The sequence below is a fragment of the Microcebus murinus genome, chromosome 11, assembly GCF_040939455.1.
Source record: "Microcebus murinus isolate Inina chromosome 11, M.murinus_Inina_mat1.0, whole genome shotgun sequence".
NCBI lineage: Eukaryota > Metazoa > Chordata > Mammalia > Primates > Cheirogaleidae > Microcebus > Microcebus murinus.
Genome location: NC_134114.1, coordinates 43,797,366 through 43,813,718, shown reverse-complemented (window position 1 = coordinate 43,813,718; position 16,353 = coordinate 43,797,366). Strand labels below are relative to the sequence as shown.

The window sequence follows — 16,353 nt, the reverse complement described above, 5'->3', positions numbered from 1 at the left end:
GAATAAACTAAACTCAAGTTCAGACCTCTACTTTGTAGATAAGTATATAAGAAGCAAACCTTTTAGACTGAGAAAAGTGGGATCCTTGAAATCTGAGATACTGCTTCTTAGGAAGACCTACCTAATACCAACATTTTGAAATCAAAAAGATTTATAACATAAACTAGCACATTTCTTGCATAATTAATTAATACCTACAATGAGAAAGGCAGAATAGTTTATTGATTAATAGTACAGATTCTGAGGAGCTCAAAACATTCAAATGATTCATTTTCATTTTTTACATTGTTCTACAAAAGCACAGGCCTGTATGCTTATTACAGGTGGCTCATGCCTGTAACCCCAGAGCTTTGGGAGGCTGAGACCAGAGGGTCACTTGAGCCTAGGAGTTGGAGACCAGCCTGGGCAACATAGTGAGACCCCACCTCTAAAAAAAATTTAAAAATTAGCTGGGCATGGTGGCATGTTCCTAGCTACTTGGGAGTCTGAGGCAGGAGGATTGCTTGAGCCTCAGAATTGTAGGTTACAGTAAGCTATGATCATGCTCCAAGGCACTCCAGCCTTGATGACACAGTGAGACACTAAATCAGAAAGAAAGAAAAGAAAAAATGAGGAAGCATGGTAAATTTTATATTTTCTTAGTTTTAGTTTTCACAGAGCTAGAAGTCACTACCAAAGAAGATACATAGAGAAAAGGAATCTCAAAGTGTTATGCTATTATGTTTATTATGATAGTTAAGTGAAAACAGCAAAATACAAAAGAGTAAGAATACCACAAATACAACTATGTACCAATGTATGTATGCATGGGTAAATTAACGTGTCAAAATAAAAAGTTGTGCAGTCAGCCACAGGATTTGGGGTAATTTATTACTTCTATAAAAATTTTAAAAACATATTATTATATTCATTTTTTAATAAAACAAAGGGAAAAAATTAAGTAACGTCATAGTATCAGCTAAGCCAGAGTCCCAAAAGTGCTCAACAGCTACACTGGCAGGTGTGCACCACAGAGCCTCAGGTACTTCTGGGTGCAGACTCTACCTCTTTGCCTGATGAAAGGCAGGCACAAATGAAGGAGTTAGGCATGAGGGGAGTCAAATGACTGGCATTAAGCTCTGCTCAACAGGGACCTTCCATTGTGGATGGTGGTAAACCCATTCAACCACATCTTTTCCTTTGGGGAGGCAGAAATGCCAGTAGGTAAATAAAGAATAGGAAGCTGCTCAAACTCAGAATATATCCTTTCTAGCCTTGGAAGCCAAAGATCTCAGAATAAGTCTATCACTGAAAACATAATGCTCCTGTGTAAATGTGTAATAAATCCAATTTCTGAAGGTAGTATGTGAATGTTTTTTTTCCTTGCAACTTTAAAGTATCAGAGTAGTTCATTTTCACAGAGAAAAAAATGATACTAAAAACTGAATCTAAATATTATGCAACAGTGTTATGTTTAATGAGTCTAGGATAGGTTGGTATATACAAAATAAGTCTACAAAGAAATTATGTTAGCTATTGAGCACATACTGATGCTTGATGATAAGTAATCGAATGAATAATTAAAATATATAAACATTAGGCTTTTAAAAGGACTCCTAAGAACTAAGACACACTGATTTGCTTTTATGGATATTGCTATGGTAAGTGCCTTTGGTATTTTCAAATTTCAAGTATCTTATTTTTTAGTCCATTCTGAATATCTTGTTTTTCTGCTGGGGCCCAACAAGGTCTCTTAAAACATAAGATTACAAGGTTTCATTGTATTCTTTTTAAATAAAATATTTCATGTGTAAAAATAAATATAGCTAATAATATATACCTATGTAACCACCATCCAACTTAAGAAATAAAACACTACAAATATGACCAAAGACGTCTGTGACTCACCCCCAACATTCTCCTTCTGCAGAGATAACTGCCTCAAACTTCCTTGTCTATCATTTTCATGTATGTTTTAATGCTTTTACTACATCTCTATACATCCATAAACAATAGTAGCAGTGGTTTTCTCAATTTTTTACACACTTATTTTCTAATACTTCTGAAAAACTATGTACCACCTTGCACATTTCAGTTGATGCTTAAATAATGACAAAGAATGCATCTTCTGGCTTATTGTGTATTGAATAAATGCTTTAAATATGTTTTTGTCAGAGCCTTGGAGCTGCAGTTTAGTTTATTCAATTTATGGAAAATATAACCATATAACTTAATTGGCAAAGCTAGTCCTCATTGTCAAACTCAATCAGACAAATCTGACTTACTCTCTGTCAGAAAAAGCCTGACTTAATTTTAAAATTCAAATAAACGTGTTATTATGCATCCCCATGACAACTTTCTCACTTGTAAATTTTAATTTTAAGATAGATAAATGGCTAGCTAGCTAGCTAGGTAGACAGAGAAACTATAAGGCATGGAACTTTGCCATGAGTTTGTTGTCTGGATGAAATAATGTATTGCCCCCTTCAATTATTATTATTATTATTTTTTTTTTTTGAGACAGAGTCTCGCTTTGTTGTCCAGGCTAGAGTGAGTGACATGGCGTCAGCCTAGCCAGCAACCTCAAACTCCTGGGCTCCAGCGATCCTTCTGCCTCAGCCTCCCGAGTAGCTGGGACTACAGGCATGCGCCACCATGCCCGGCTAATTTTTTTTTTATATATATATATCAGTTGGTCAATTAATTTCTTTCTATTTATAGTAGAGATGGGGTCTCGCTCTTGCTCAGGCTGGTTTTGAACTCCTGACCTTGAGCAATCCGCCTGCCTCGGCCTCCCAAGAGCTAGGATTACAGGCGTGAGCCACCGCCTGGCCCCTTCAATTATTTTTATTAAAGCTTTCTTTGCTTTGCTCTCAAGGGAGTCTCCCTCAGGACAGGTTCAGTCTCCAGTAGTCCCTTTGTTTGGTGTCCTGGAGACTTTTAAACCCCAAGGCAAAGCAACATAGTAAGATTTAGTTTGGACAAGGGGTAAGCTTTTCTTTTGAAAAGTGGGAGACAGACAATTTTGAAAGAAGTCAGAAAGGAGAACTGGCAGACCAGAAGGAGTTCTCAGGCAGATCATTTTTAGGAAAGATTACATATGAAAAGAGAGAATATGAAAATTCATTTCTTTAAAACTATTCATACCTGTATATCCCATAGGAAGTCTTTGTATACTCAGTGGTATAGGCACTCTAATTTGAAAACAACTGATCAGTAAGTAGCAGAACTGGCAAAATAGGATCCACGTGCCCACTGTTTTTATAAATAAAGTTTTACTGGACACAACTACATTTACTCATTTACATACTGTCTATAACTATTTCCACACTACACTGGCAGAATTAAGTAGTTTTGACAGAGACTGTTTGGCTCATAAAGTCTAAAATATTTATTATATGGTGTTCTGCTGAACCAGTTTGCTACCCCTCATCTATAGCATTGTGTATATGGTTTTAAAAAATTCTTCTTTTTAAAAATCAAAGCGGTATGTTCACATAGTTTGTAGGATCACATCATTCTAAAAGGGGCTTGCTATGAAAAATACTTTCCCTTTCTCAAAAGCAACTACTTTATATTCTTTCAGCTGATGTTTTTGGTCATAATAAAGGTCAATCCAAAAAGACACAAAGGGTCTGATAATTATAAAGCAGGCTATGCCCTGAAATACTTCATAATATCTAAATAACATTCTTATATTATTACTTCTTTATTTTCCACTTTTAAGCATTATGTATCACCTTCTCATTTTTGAAAATGAAGATTTACTTCATCCTTCTTGTCCCCTAATATTCTCAATATAGTTATAGATCAATATTCATTATGAGAAAACACTGTCAACAAGTGAGTTATGTAATAGGATTATTTTTCCTTTTCTTACTCGTTTTGTTTTTCTTGGAGTTAACAACTGAATTTTGTTTACTTTCCATGTACTTATCTACAATTCAACCCCATTTGATATGTTCAGATGTATTAGGTTCTTTAGCCACAAACTTGCCCTCTTATAGGAACAGTTAGATTTGTTGGCGGGGGTCACCTTACAAAATAGGTGGGCCCTTGATCTCCTAACTAAAGCAGAAGGGGGCACCTGCTTGTTCTTAAAAGAACAGTGCTGCTTCTATGTTAACAGGTCAGGACAGGTTCAGGACAACATCAGTGCCATCCTAGAGTCCACCTCCAATCTCCAGACACAAGGCGAGATCTCTAGGCCCTGGTGGATGTCCTTAATAATTCCCTCGGTCACTCTATTACTCTACATTCAGGGAGTTCTTATATCGGACCGATCCTTATAAACTTTCTACCTAAATTTATTTCATCCTGTCTAGAGGCCATCAGGCTACAAATGGTCCTAAGTTCTCCACCAGCCCTGGTATCTACCTCTTCCTCATACCTACAACTACAACATCCTCCCCAGAACATATACCAAAGGCCCCTGGAGAGACCCGCAAAAATCCTTTAAGAGGCCACCCTAATAGGGATCAACATCCTTACTCAGCACAAAGCAGCCAGATGAGTTGACGCCCCTACCCAATGATATGGGCCTCTAGAACAGAGAGTGAGGAATGTTAGGTAGATAGTGAGGGTCTCCTAGGGATGAAAGTGGGTGCTGTTGTTTCCATCTTGGTCCTGCCCAAACCTAATTGTCCATACCTGGGGGAGGAAGGAATACCCTACGAATCTGCCAATAAGAACTTGGCACACCAGCTGCAAAAATATGCAGAAGACTCTCTGGCCCACAGGCCAAGCAGCATAGGTACCATAAAGTCCAGAATGTGACCTAGAACCCACATGCACAGTAAGACTCAGGTCATGCAGCTCCCCAACTGTCCAATTAAAGTGGTTCTATGGTGACGTTTGAACCACAGGGAGGTCCCTATCCGGACACTATAAAACAAGAAGCAAGCCTTAACCAGTCCCTTTTTGCGTCCTTTCTTTTGCTCTCCTTTTGCTAGGACTGTAGGTCTGGTCGTCATCTGTGGTGTATGTACCATGCTCTGTAAACCTATATCTTGCTCTTGCCCTATAATTCTATCTTGCTCTACTCAATAAACCTCATTTTTGTGTTTGCCCAGCTTCAGCATGTCTGGTCATTCTTTGGCCATGGGCGGGTCAAAAACATTTCAGACTAAAACCTAACAGAAACTCCTAAATGAGAAACACAGCATTATAAACATATACTACTTGAATATTTTCCACGTGTATTCTTACCTCCATTGTAGGTGGAGTCTTTCTTGTTCTTCTAATCCATGCTAGAAAGTAGAATAATATTTAAGTGTCAGTTTTCCATAATTAGCACAAACATTTTAATTATTCATGCAAAAACAAATATTTTTTGAGCACTTATTCCATATGACTTTACATATTGGAGATAGAGCAGGGAATCAAACAGATGAAGTCCCTTCTCTACTGGAGCATATATAATAATGAATGGCTTATAGAAAATAAATACACAAACATATATCTGATGACGATTTGTGTTATGTAAGTGCAGAGAAGATAAAAGGGGACAGTTTCATATTTTTAAAATATGAAAGTTGTCTGTCTGAATTCAACTTAGTGTATTTATGGCATACAGACCAAACCTAAACACTGTAAACTTCAAGGCAGTATCAAACTTATATTATTCTGGAAATTTGAATTAGTTATTATTCAATTTATAAAAGGAAGGGACTTAGACAAGTTTTCATTTACAGATATTTGTCTTTTGATCTGCTTCTGCTTATGGTAAGTATCATCAGGCCTTCGCTCTAACACTTGGGAGACAAGCTGCAGAGGTAGAGCACACATTTGTTAAGTGCCTATTGGGCACTGGGCACTGTGCTAGGTGCTTTATAGCCATGGGAAGGGAGTGAGCAGCTGCCTCTGGGGAAGTTATCAGAACCACACAGAGGACAGTAATCTAATGCTTATGAGAGCAGGTTCCAAAGTCAGATTTTCTGGGTTCAAATCATCAAATTCATCACTTACTTGCTGTGCCACTTGGAGCAAGTTATTTAATTTTCTAAGCATCAGCCTTATCATCTACAAAATGGAAATTATAAAAGAATCTACACTTTGGGGTTGTTGTGAAAATTATATGACATAATATATCTAAATGCTTAGCTCAGAGTCTGGCATAAAATAAGAATATATGTCTAAATTATTACTATTATTATCACTATTATTTAATAAATCTATATTTTTTTATAAAAGACTCAAAAAACAAAGATAAATAATATCTGTTTAGCCTAAGAGGATATATAGGAGATTGTGAGAAAATATATTGTAGGGAATATGGTCTTTAAAAAGTTGGCCAGGCATGGTGGCTTGCGCCTGTAATCCTAGCACTGTGGGAGGCCGAGGCGGAATGATTGCTCGAGCTCAGGAGTTCAAGACCAGCCTGAGCAAGAGTGAGACCCCATCTCTACTATAAATAGAAAAAAATTAGCCAAACAACTAAAAATAGAAAAAATTATCCTGGCACGATGGCATGTGCCTATAGTCCCAGCTAACTGGGAGGCTGAGGCAGGAGGATCATTTGAGCCCAGGAGTTTTGAGGTTGTGAGCTAGGCTGATGCCACAGCACTCAAACTCAGCCAAGAGAGTGAGACTCTGTCTCAAAAAAAAAAAGAAAAAAGTAGAAAACCACTGTTTTACCACTTTACTTGATTCAATCTTGGCATACAAAATTGTGAGGTGTCCTTATTTTATAGGGAAATGAGATAACTTTCCTCAGTTTATACATTAAGTGGTAATGGTGGGACTTGAATTCATATCCAACCCTGTATCTCTGGCTCTAAAAACCATCAATGCTCATTAAGCAGTCTCTCACTTTAGTGAGCAACATGTAAAGAACACTAAAGTAGGAAGAGGAATAGGTATAACCCTAGCTACATGTCTGAAAATAAGAATTATTGATCCTATTTTATAAATTGGGAAACTGAGGACCAGAGAAATTAAGCAACTTGCCTACAGCCATATAATTAGTAAGTAGCAGCCTGGGAATCAAACCCTATTTGAATTGGCTTTAAAGTCTGAGCTCTATTCATTTACCAGCCACTCTCTTCTGAGCAGCTCTGTCAGCCTGCCTACTACCATCCAAGTACAGATAGTTTCACAATTTACCGTGTTTCCCTGAAAATAAGACAGGGTCTTATATTTATTTTTCCTCAAGAAGCCACCCTACGGCTTATTTTCAGGGGATGTGTTATTTTCCCCTCAAAGCCTCAGCTTGCAGCATGCACAGGATGGTCAGGACCTGACAGGGGGAGCTGACCTTGTTGGTGTGGCTGCCCGCACCTTTCTGGTCACCTCAGGATAGCTGTCACGATGGGGCAGATGAGAAGGGCTGCTCCTCTTCTTTACCGCTCCACTATGAAATGCATGGGTTGTGCAGATATGCTGCGTAGCCACGCCCATCACTAGGTCTTATTTTTGGGGTAGGGCTTATATTGCGCAAATGCTTAGAAATCCTGCTAGGGCTTATTTTATGGGTAGGTCTTATTTTCGGGGGAAACACGGTACGACGGTTTGACTTACAATTTTTCGACTTTATGATGGTGCACAACCATTCTGTTTTTCACTTTCAGTATGGTATTCAATAAATTACATAAAGTATTCAACACTTTATTAGAAAGTAGGCTTTGTGTTAGACGATTTTGCCCAATTGTAGGCTAATGTAAGTGTTCTGACTGCATTTAAAGTAGGCTAGGCTAAACTATGATGTTCAGCAGGCTGGGTGTATGAAACACATTTTCAACTTACGATATTTTCGATTTACAATGAGTTTACCAGGACATAACCTCATCATATGTTGAGGATCATCTGTAATAGCACCAGAATCTGTCCTCAAAAGACCCCGCAATGAATGATTGTGGGAGCAGAAACGGCAACATTCAACTGTGGGTCTGGGATTAGTCATACCCCCTATTCTGTTCTCTCTTGCACTGATCCTACACACTATCTCCTATATAATTCCAGTGTTCTGTACTCTCTACTCCTGTTTCTGGATTTATGCTCCTGTTTTTCCTTTCTGTATTCTCTTTCTCATTAGCTTCTACTCCTACTTGGCCTATTTCTAGTGAAAACTTGCACAGATTTTATATCTCTTGTTAGGCTGTAAGGTTGTGAAGGGCAGGAAGCATCCACGGAGATTTATTTTCCTACTACCTAAACACCTCAAAAGGGTAGGTACTTAATACAATTTTTGAATGAATGCTTCTACAGTAAAAATAGTAGTCATAATAGGATTTTCAACTGTATTAGAAAATCAAGCTCAGCAATACCAAAATTGTTCTGTGCAGTCAAGGAAATAAGCGAGTTATAGAATTTTTCAATTGCCTCTTTATGATCAAAAGTTACTTATCTATATTTATGGGGTTTTTTTTGTTTTTGTTTTTTTGAGACAGAGTCTTACTCTGTTGCCCAGGCTAGAGGGAGTGCTATGGCATCAGCCTAGCTCACAGCAACCTCAAACTCCTAGGCTCAAGCAATCCTCCTGCCTCAGCCTCCCGAGTAGCTGGGACTGCAGGCATGTGCCACCATGCCCGGCTAATTTTTTCTATATATTTTTTGTTATCCAATTAATTTCTTTCTATTTTTAGTAGAGATGGGGTCTCGCTATTGCTCAGGCTAGTCTCGAAATCCTGACCTTGAGCGAACCGCCTGCCTTGGCCTCCCAGAGTGCTAGGATTACAGGTGTGAGTCAATGCAACCAGCCTATATTTATAGGTTTTTTTTCTAGAAAAGAAGCTTCTTTGAAAAGAACTCAACTTGAGTTATATCTATTAAAGGTTTTAAGCAATATATCTGCAGTTTTAATTAAGATCAGAAAGTTAATTTAGAAAAATCAACTGCTAGGGCAAGTGTCAGCAAACTATAGTCTATAAGCCAAATTGTGCTCACTATTTTCTACATTTTGAAATGGTCTAAAACATTTTAAAAAACAATATTTCATGATGTATAAAAATTATGTAGAATTCAAAATTTCAGTGTCTATTAATAAGGTTTTATTGGAACACAACCACACACATTTGTTTTCATATCATCTATGGTTGCTTTTGTGCTACAACAGCAGAGTTGAGTAGTTGTAACAGACCAAGTAGCCCATAAAGCCTAAAATATTTACAATTTGGCCCTTTAAAAAAAAAGTCTGCCAACTTCTGTGCCAGGTCTACCATTAAGTATAATCCCTTCAGTGACAACTGTACATCTTGGTACAAAAACACCTGCATGCTACCTAAAATAAAAATCATTATTAATTATACTATTTTTTACTAATGATTTCCATGTATTCCAAAGTCTATGAACACATGCCAGTGGGCATTCAATCATCCTGAAAAAGTGTAATGGCATAATGCACAATTATAACCATGAAAAAAAACACCTCAAAGTAACAATTTGTGTTACTTCTGAGTCTAACAGAACTCAGATACTAAACGTATTAAATACCACCTAGTCTAGTCACTATCATGTGTCACTATTCTCTAAGGAGATATGAGGGCTTCCTTTAATTTATTTTAAATGACCATTCAAAGGATCTTTGTTTTATATACCTATGTAAATGTAACTGCTGAAGTAAGTTTATTTATTTACAATTGTACAATGAGATATTTGAAATGTCATGTGGAGATGATGATTGATGCTACCTGTTATGTATCTAGTAAAGGTTACAGCTGGAAATGCTCAATGTGATTACTCATTTATATAATCATACCCACTTTCCCAACTACTACATGCAACAAAGGAAACATCCTAGTGAAGTCTGGCAAAGGTTACGAGGAAGATGGAATAGAAGAAAGTATTGATATCAAGTCATTTCTTCTTTTTAACCTCAAAATAATCTGAAACTGAACCTCTATCCCATTATATAATGATTTTGCCACTGCTAATGATACCTGCATGGTGGATTCCATATCATTCTTCATTAAAATGTAACCATTGTTTTAAGAGAATTTAGCAAGATAACTGGACAGTTTATACCTTAAGATCCTAACATTCTTTCATCAGCAAGGCCTTTTCCGAACATTATTTAAAACTGCAAAACCCTCCCCAACACTCTCTATGCCCTTTACCGGCTTTATTTTCTGTGGCCATTAACATACTATATAGTTATTTATCTGGTTTATTGAGTTTCTCCCACCTATTCTCCCACCTGCAAATGTAAGGTCCATGAATGCAGAGGTCCTCAATAGATGCCTACCAAATAAATGAATAAAAAGGACACACTGTTTAATCCATGTTATGGGACAATATGCAACTTGTGGGTACCTGTACTCTGCTACTAATAATTGACAAATGTAATATTCATCTGAACTGGAAAATACTTTAGGTTCATTTGACGTTGACACCATTTAAATGTTTTTTTCTGTCTGCTTCTCTGTACATAGCGTTTTTTGTTTGTGTCTGTGTTTATTTATATTTTACTTTACCTTTTCAGGAAGTAGTTCTTATTTTTTACATTTAATTGATGTATACCACTGTAAAAATATTTTTTGTTTCAGTGTTTGGTTGATACATTTGCTTTAATGCATATGCCCCATGGGATAGTTATGCTAAATTACTAGATCAGGACAGTCATAAAAAGCATTAAAACTTCATTCTAATCTTCTGAAAGTCTCAAATGCTGAAAAATGAGTCATTACCTATTTGTTTATTTATAACTTAATTTATTTCCATAAACGTTAAATTCTATACTATTATTGAAAAAAATGATAAAAAAGGCTAATTATAAGAAGGTGATTGCATTATTTGAAAATTGCAAATGTAGCTTATAACATTAGGAAGTCTGTTAAAATAAGAAAGCTCAATTACCTCTCCTAGAAGCTGCCAATTTATATTCTGTTACTTGTTCAAAAAAACCTCTGGTATCTATCTTTTTTATGCTTTCTCATAGTTCTAGTATTTTCATAGCTAATAAGCAGAAATGGAAAAGATATTTTTTCTGAAATGATGTTTATACTCACATGCTGGCATAAAAGTAATAATGCCTATTGCTACCACATGTAAGGTAGCATGCTATGCCTACCAGCAAGCAATAGGTCTATTGCTTATTCATGTATGTAGCTGTATAACCCAGGTCATTTATCTTTATCTCCTTAAATTTTGCATCTCAGGGGCTTTGCTTGCCTCACCCTAGTTCCAGCTCTGTTAAGCTTAATAGTTCTTTTTTGCTATACATGCATTCCCTTACTAAAATTTGGCACCTTCACAACTTTCAAGGAAATGGAATGTTTAAAATTTCAAGGATTCAGACTGTAAAACTTTTTGTAAAGACAAACAGCATATAATTATATATGCTTGTATTGATTTTGTATATCATTAAACAATTTGCTTCCCAGAAGATTCTAATAAAAGCAGAAACTTACCTTCCCATTCCGTTGGAATATCCCCTACTTCATAGTCTACTTCTTTTTTATTTGCTGCTTCTATAATTCTTTTCTCTCGAATAGTTTGTCCTATGAAACAAAAGTGATTAAAACATTTTAAATGAACCTATAATATAGCAGTTACTACAAGTAATATCTTCTCTTGATTTTACACATACCCTCATATGGTAAAACAATTAAATTCACAAGAGAAAGAATATATTCCATTTAGAATTAGGTATGCTAGTAAACGCAATTTCTAAACCACTGTAAAAAATTTTTAATTTTCTACCATAGTATGAAAAATTTAATGGCAGACTAAATCTAGATTCAGTATACACAAAAAGAGCAACCACTAATCCTGTAGGGCACTAATGGGTAATAAAAATATTTTAATCATTAACAGAGTGTTCAACTCCTTCAACTCTTAAATATATATATATATACATATATACATATATATATATATATATATATATATATAAACCAGAGGTGCCAATGGCTGCTGCAACTGCCCAAGAAAATTGACATTTTGGGGCTTTACTAAGCATGTAATGGACCACAGGACTCAGCAGCCACCCTTGCCCCATAGTACACTGACAAACCCAAGGGACTCAAGCTATGAGTTCGATTCTGTAGCCCATCTGAATCACTACCTCTCAATTTAAAAGAAGAGGGACAAAAACAGGTGAGCTTCAGGTATGGTGCTTTAGGTGAGAGATTATTACCTGGAGTGCCATGGTAGTAAAGTAGAAACATGAAAGCAGAGAGAACAGTAAAGAAAATGGTGGAGAGAGGTCAAGAATAAGATGAGAATGCCTAATGCTTACATTTCTCAAAAATAAAAAGTTGATTAATATATATTTTAAGTTTATATAGAAGGCATAAAACAATTTATTTTTTTTCTGCTTTCAGAAAGTCTTAATGATATCCACTTCTGTGAAGAATGCCATTGCGATTTTGATAGAGATTTCAATGAATCTATATATAACTTTGGGTAGTAAGGATATTTTAACAGTATTAATTCTTCTGGCCCATGAACAAGAGATATCTTTTCACTTATTTGTATCTTCTTCATTTCTTTCATTAATGTTTTATAGTTTTTAGTATACAGATCTTTCACCTCCTTGGTTAAACTTCTTCCTAATTTGTTTTTTTATGCTATTGTAAACGGGATTATTTTCTTGATTTTTGTCAGGTCATTATATGTATATTAAAATGTTACTAATTTTATATGTTGATTGATATCCTGTAATTTTAGTGAATTCATTTATTAGTTCTAACAGGTTTTGTGTGTGTGAGTGTGTATGTGTAATCCTTGGAGGTTTTTTTACATACATAATCATTTTTCTGAAAATTAGAGACAATTTTACTTCTTTCTGATCTGGATACCTTTTATTTCTTTTTCTTGTCTGACTGCTCTTGCTAGTACTTTCAGTACTATGTTAAATAGAAGTGGTGAGAGTGAGCATACTTATTTTGTACTATATCTTAGTGGGAAAGTTTTCAATTTTTCCCATTGATTATAATGTTAACTGTGGGTTTTTCATAATGGCCTTTTTTATGTTGAGGAACTTTATTTCTATAACTAACCTGTGGAGAATTTTTATCAAGAAAGAGTATCAGATTTTGTCAAATGCCATTTGTGCATCAATTGAGGTGATTATATGGTTTTCATTTTCCATTTTGTTAATGTGATGTATCACATTGATTTGTGTATGTTAAACCAGACTTGTGTACCAACAATAAATCCCACTTGCTAATAATGTATCTTCTTTTTGATGTGTTGTTGAATTTGCTTTGCTGATGTTTTATTGAAGATTTGTGCATCAATGTTAATCAGAGAAATTGGCCTGCAGTTTTCTTTTCTTGTGATGTATTTGTCTGGCGTAGCTTTCAAGGTAATGCTGACCTCAAAAAAATGTGTTTGAAAGTATTCCCTCTAGCTCTATTTTTCAGAAGACTTTAAGAAGTATAAGTATTAATTCTTATTTGAATGTGTGGTAGAATTCAGTTATAAAGACTCTGATACTGAGCTTCTATTTGTTGGGAGGTTATGTATTACTTCTTCATTCTCTTTATTTGTTATTGGTCTGTTTTCTATTTCTTTATGACTCAATATTGGTAAGGTGGTATTTTTCTAGTAATTTATGCATTTCTTCTAGGTTATCCAATTTGTTGGCATATAACTTTTCCTAATAGTCCTGTATGATCCTTTCGTATGATTTTATTTTTGAGGCTGAGTCTCACTATGTTGCCCAAGCTGGTCTTGAACTCCTGGGGTCAAGCAATCATCCTACCAGTCTCCCAAGTAGTTGGGATTAAAGGCACATGCCACTGCACCAGGCAGATTCTTTTTATTTCTGAGGCATATGTTGTAATTTCTTAACTTTTATTTTTGATTTATTTATTTGAGTTTTGTCCCCTTTTTTCTTAGACTGGCTAAGGGTTTTTCAATTTTTGTTTATTTTTTCAAAAGCCAACTCTTACTTTTATTGATTCTTTTAATGGTTTTTCTGTTCTGGTTTTTATTATTTCCTCCCTTCTGCTTATTTTGGATTTAGTTTGTTCTTCTTTTTCTAGTTCCTTGAGGGATGTTAGACTCTTTCTTTGGAATCTTTCTTCTATTTTAACGTAAGCATTTAATGCTATAAACTTCCTTCTTAAGAATGCTTTTGCTGCATCTGACAGGTTTTGGTGTGTTGTGTTTCCATTGTCATTTGTTTTAAGATGTTTCTGAATTTCCCTTTTGATTTCTTCTTTGACTCACTGGTCATTCAGGAGCATATTGTTTAATTTCCACATATTTGTGAATTTTTGAAGATTCCTCCTATTACTGATTTCTGTTTTCATATCACTGTGGTCTGAAACATTACTAAGTATAAATTCAATCTTCTTAAATTTGTTAACACTTGTTTTGTGGCCTAACACATGGTCTATCCTGGAGAATGTTCCATGTATGCTGGAAAAACAATGTGAATTCTGCTGCTGTTGGATGGAAAGTTCTGTATACGTCTGTTAGGCCCATTTGGTCAAAAGTGCAATTCAAGTCCAGTATTTCCTTATTAATTTAGTCTGATTGGCCTATTGATTGTTGATAGTGGGGTACTGAAGTCCCTTACTATTACTGTATTGCTATCTATTTCTCCCTTCATGTCCTTTAGTATTTTCTTTATATACTTAGGTGCTCCAATGTTGGGTGCATATATAGTTACAATGGTTATGTTCTCTTGATGATTGACCATTTATCATAAAATAATAACCTTCTTTGCCACTTTGGCAGTTTTTTGACTTGAAGATTATTTTATCAGATTTAAGTACAGCCACCTTTGCTGTCTGTTGGTTACCATTTGCATGGAATATCTTACTTCATCTTTCACTTTCAGATTATGTGTGTCCTTAAAGCTCCTGTGAGTTTCTTATAGGCAGCATATAGTTAGGTCTTGTTTTGTTTTGTTTTTTTAAATCCATTCAGCCACTCTGTCTTTAGATTGGAGAACTTAATCCATTCACATTCAAGGTTATTAGTGATATATGGATTTACTATTGCCATTTTATTTGTTTTCTAGTTGTTTTGTAACTCCTTTGTTTCTCTCTTTGTCTACTTTTGTGATTGGATAATTTTCTGTAGTGCTAAGCTTTATTCCTTTCTCTTTATTATTCATATATTTGTGGTCGTTTTTTTGTCTTGTGGTTATCATGAGGCTTACATAACACATCTTATAATCTACCGCTTTAAGCTAATAACAACTCAACTTCTATCAAGTACAAAGCTCTGGAGCCCTCAATTTGTTTCTGATGTTACAATTTATATATTTTTACATTGCGTATTCCTTAACAGATTATTGTAGCTTTAGTTATTTCTGACTGGTTTGATTTTTAACCTTCATACTAGATATATGTATGATTTACATGCCATCACTACAGTATTGGAGTATTCTAGATTTGACTACATATTTACCTCTACTAGTGAATTTTATACTTTTATAGTAATTATTGTCCTTTCATTTCTGTTTGAAGAACTCCCTTAAATGTGTCTTATAAGACAGGACTAGAGGTAATGCATTCCCTCAGCTTTGGCTTGTCTATGAAAGATTTTGTTTCTCCTTCATTTCTGAAGGACATCTTTGTTAGGTATAGTATTTTTGGCTGATAGCTTCTTTCTTTTAGTATTCAAATGTATCATCCCAAATCTGTACTACCTTGCAAAGTTTCTGCTAAGAAATCTGCTGATAGTCTAATGAGGATTCCCTGATATGCGACTTGATGCTTTTCTATAGCTGCTTTTAAAATTCTCTTTGTGCCTAATGTTTAGAGGCTTAAGAAAAATAAAAAATAAAAAAAATAAAAAAATAAAAAAAATAAAATTCTCTTTGTCTTTGACTAATTTGCCTTGAAGAAAATCTCTCTGAGTTGAATATGTTTGTGGATCTTTGAGTATCATGGATCTGGATGTCCACATCTCTCCTAAGACTTGGGAAGTTTTCAGAAATTATTTCATTGTACAAGCTTTTTGTCCCCTTCTCTGTCTCTTCTCCTTCAAAAACTCCCACAATGGGAACATCTGTTTGCTTAATAGTATCCCATAAGACCACAAGCCATCTTCACTCTTTTTCATTCTTTTTTTCCCCTATCACTGTGTAATTTCAAAAGACCTATCTTCAGGTTCACAGGTTCTTTCTTCTGCTTAATCCAGTCTTTTGTTAAAACTCTTAACTGTATTTTTTATTTCATTGACTGAATTATTCCACTCCAAAATTTGTTTGGTTCTTTTTTATGATATCTATCTCTTCACTGAATTTCTCATTCAGATCATGAATTGTTTCCCTGATTTCACTAAATTACCTATTGTCTTATATTACATTGAGTTTCCTTAAGATTATTATTTTGAATTCCTTTTAGGCAATTCATCAATTTCTGTTTCTTTGGCATCTGTTATTAGAGAATTACTGCATTCCTTTGAAAATCCTCATTATTCCTTGCTTTTTCATGCTTCTGTTTCCCTACATTGAGTTTGGTTCCTGAGCTT

General features: G+C 35.2%; 1 protein-coding gene across 1 annotated transcript in view; it reads right to left on the bottom strand.

The window, feature by feature from the left end:
- NDUFAF2 (NADH:ubiquinone oxidoreductase complex assembly factor 2) overlaps nucleotides 1-16,353 on the bottom strand; it is a 149,698-nt gene that overhangs the window by 33,990 nt on the left and 99,355 nt on the right. The window contains exons 2-3 of the mRNA XM_076008044.1: nucleotides 11,325-11,414; nucleotides 5,188-5,228 (exon numbers count right to left, since the gene is read on the bottom strand). Of these exons, the coding sequence (XP_075864159.1) occupies nucleotides 5,188-5,228; nucleotides 11,325-11,414 (131 nt within the window). The remainder of the gene's footprint in view (nucleotides 1-5,187; nucleotides 5,229-11,324; nucleotides 11,415-16,353) is intronic.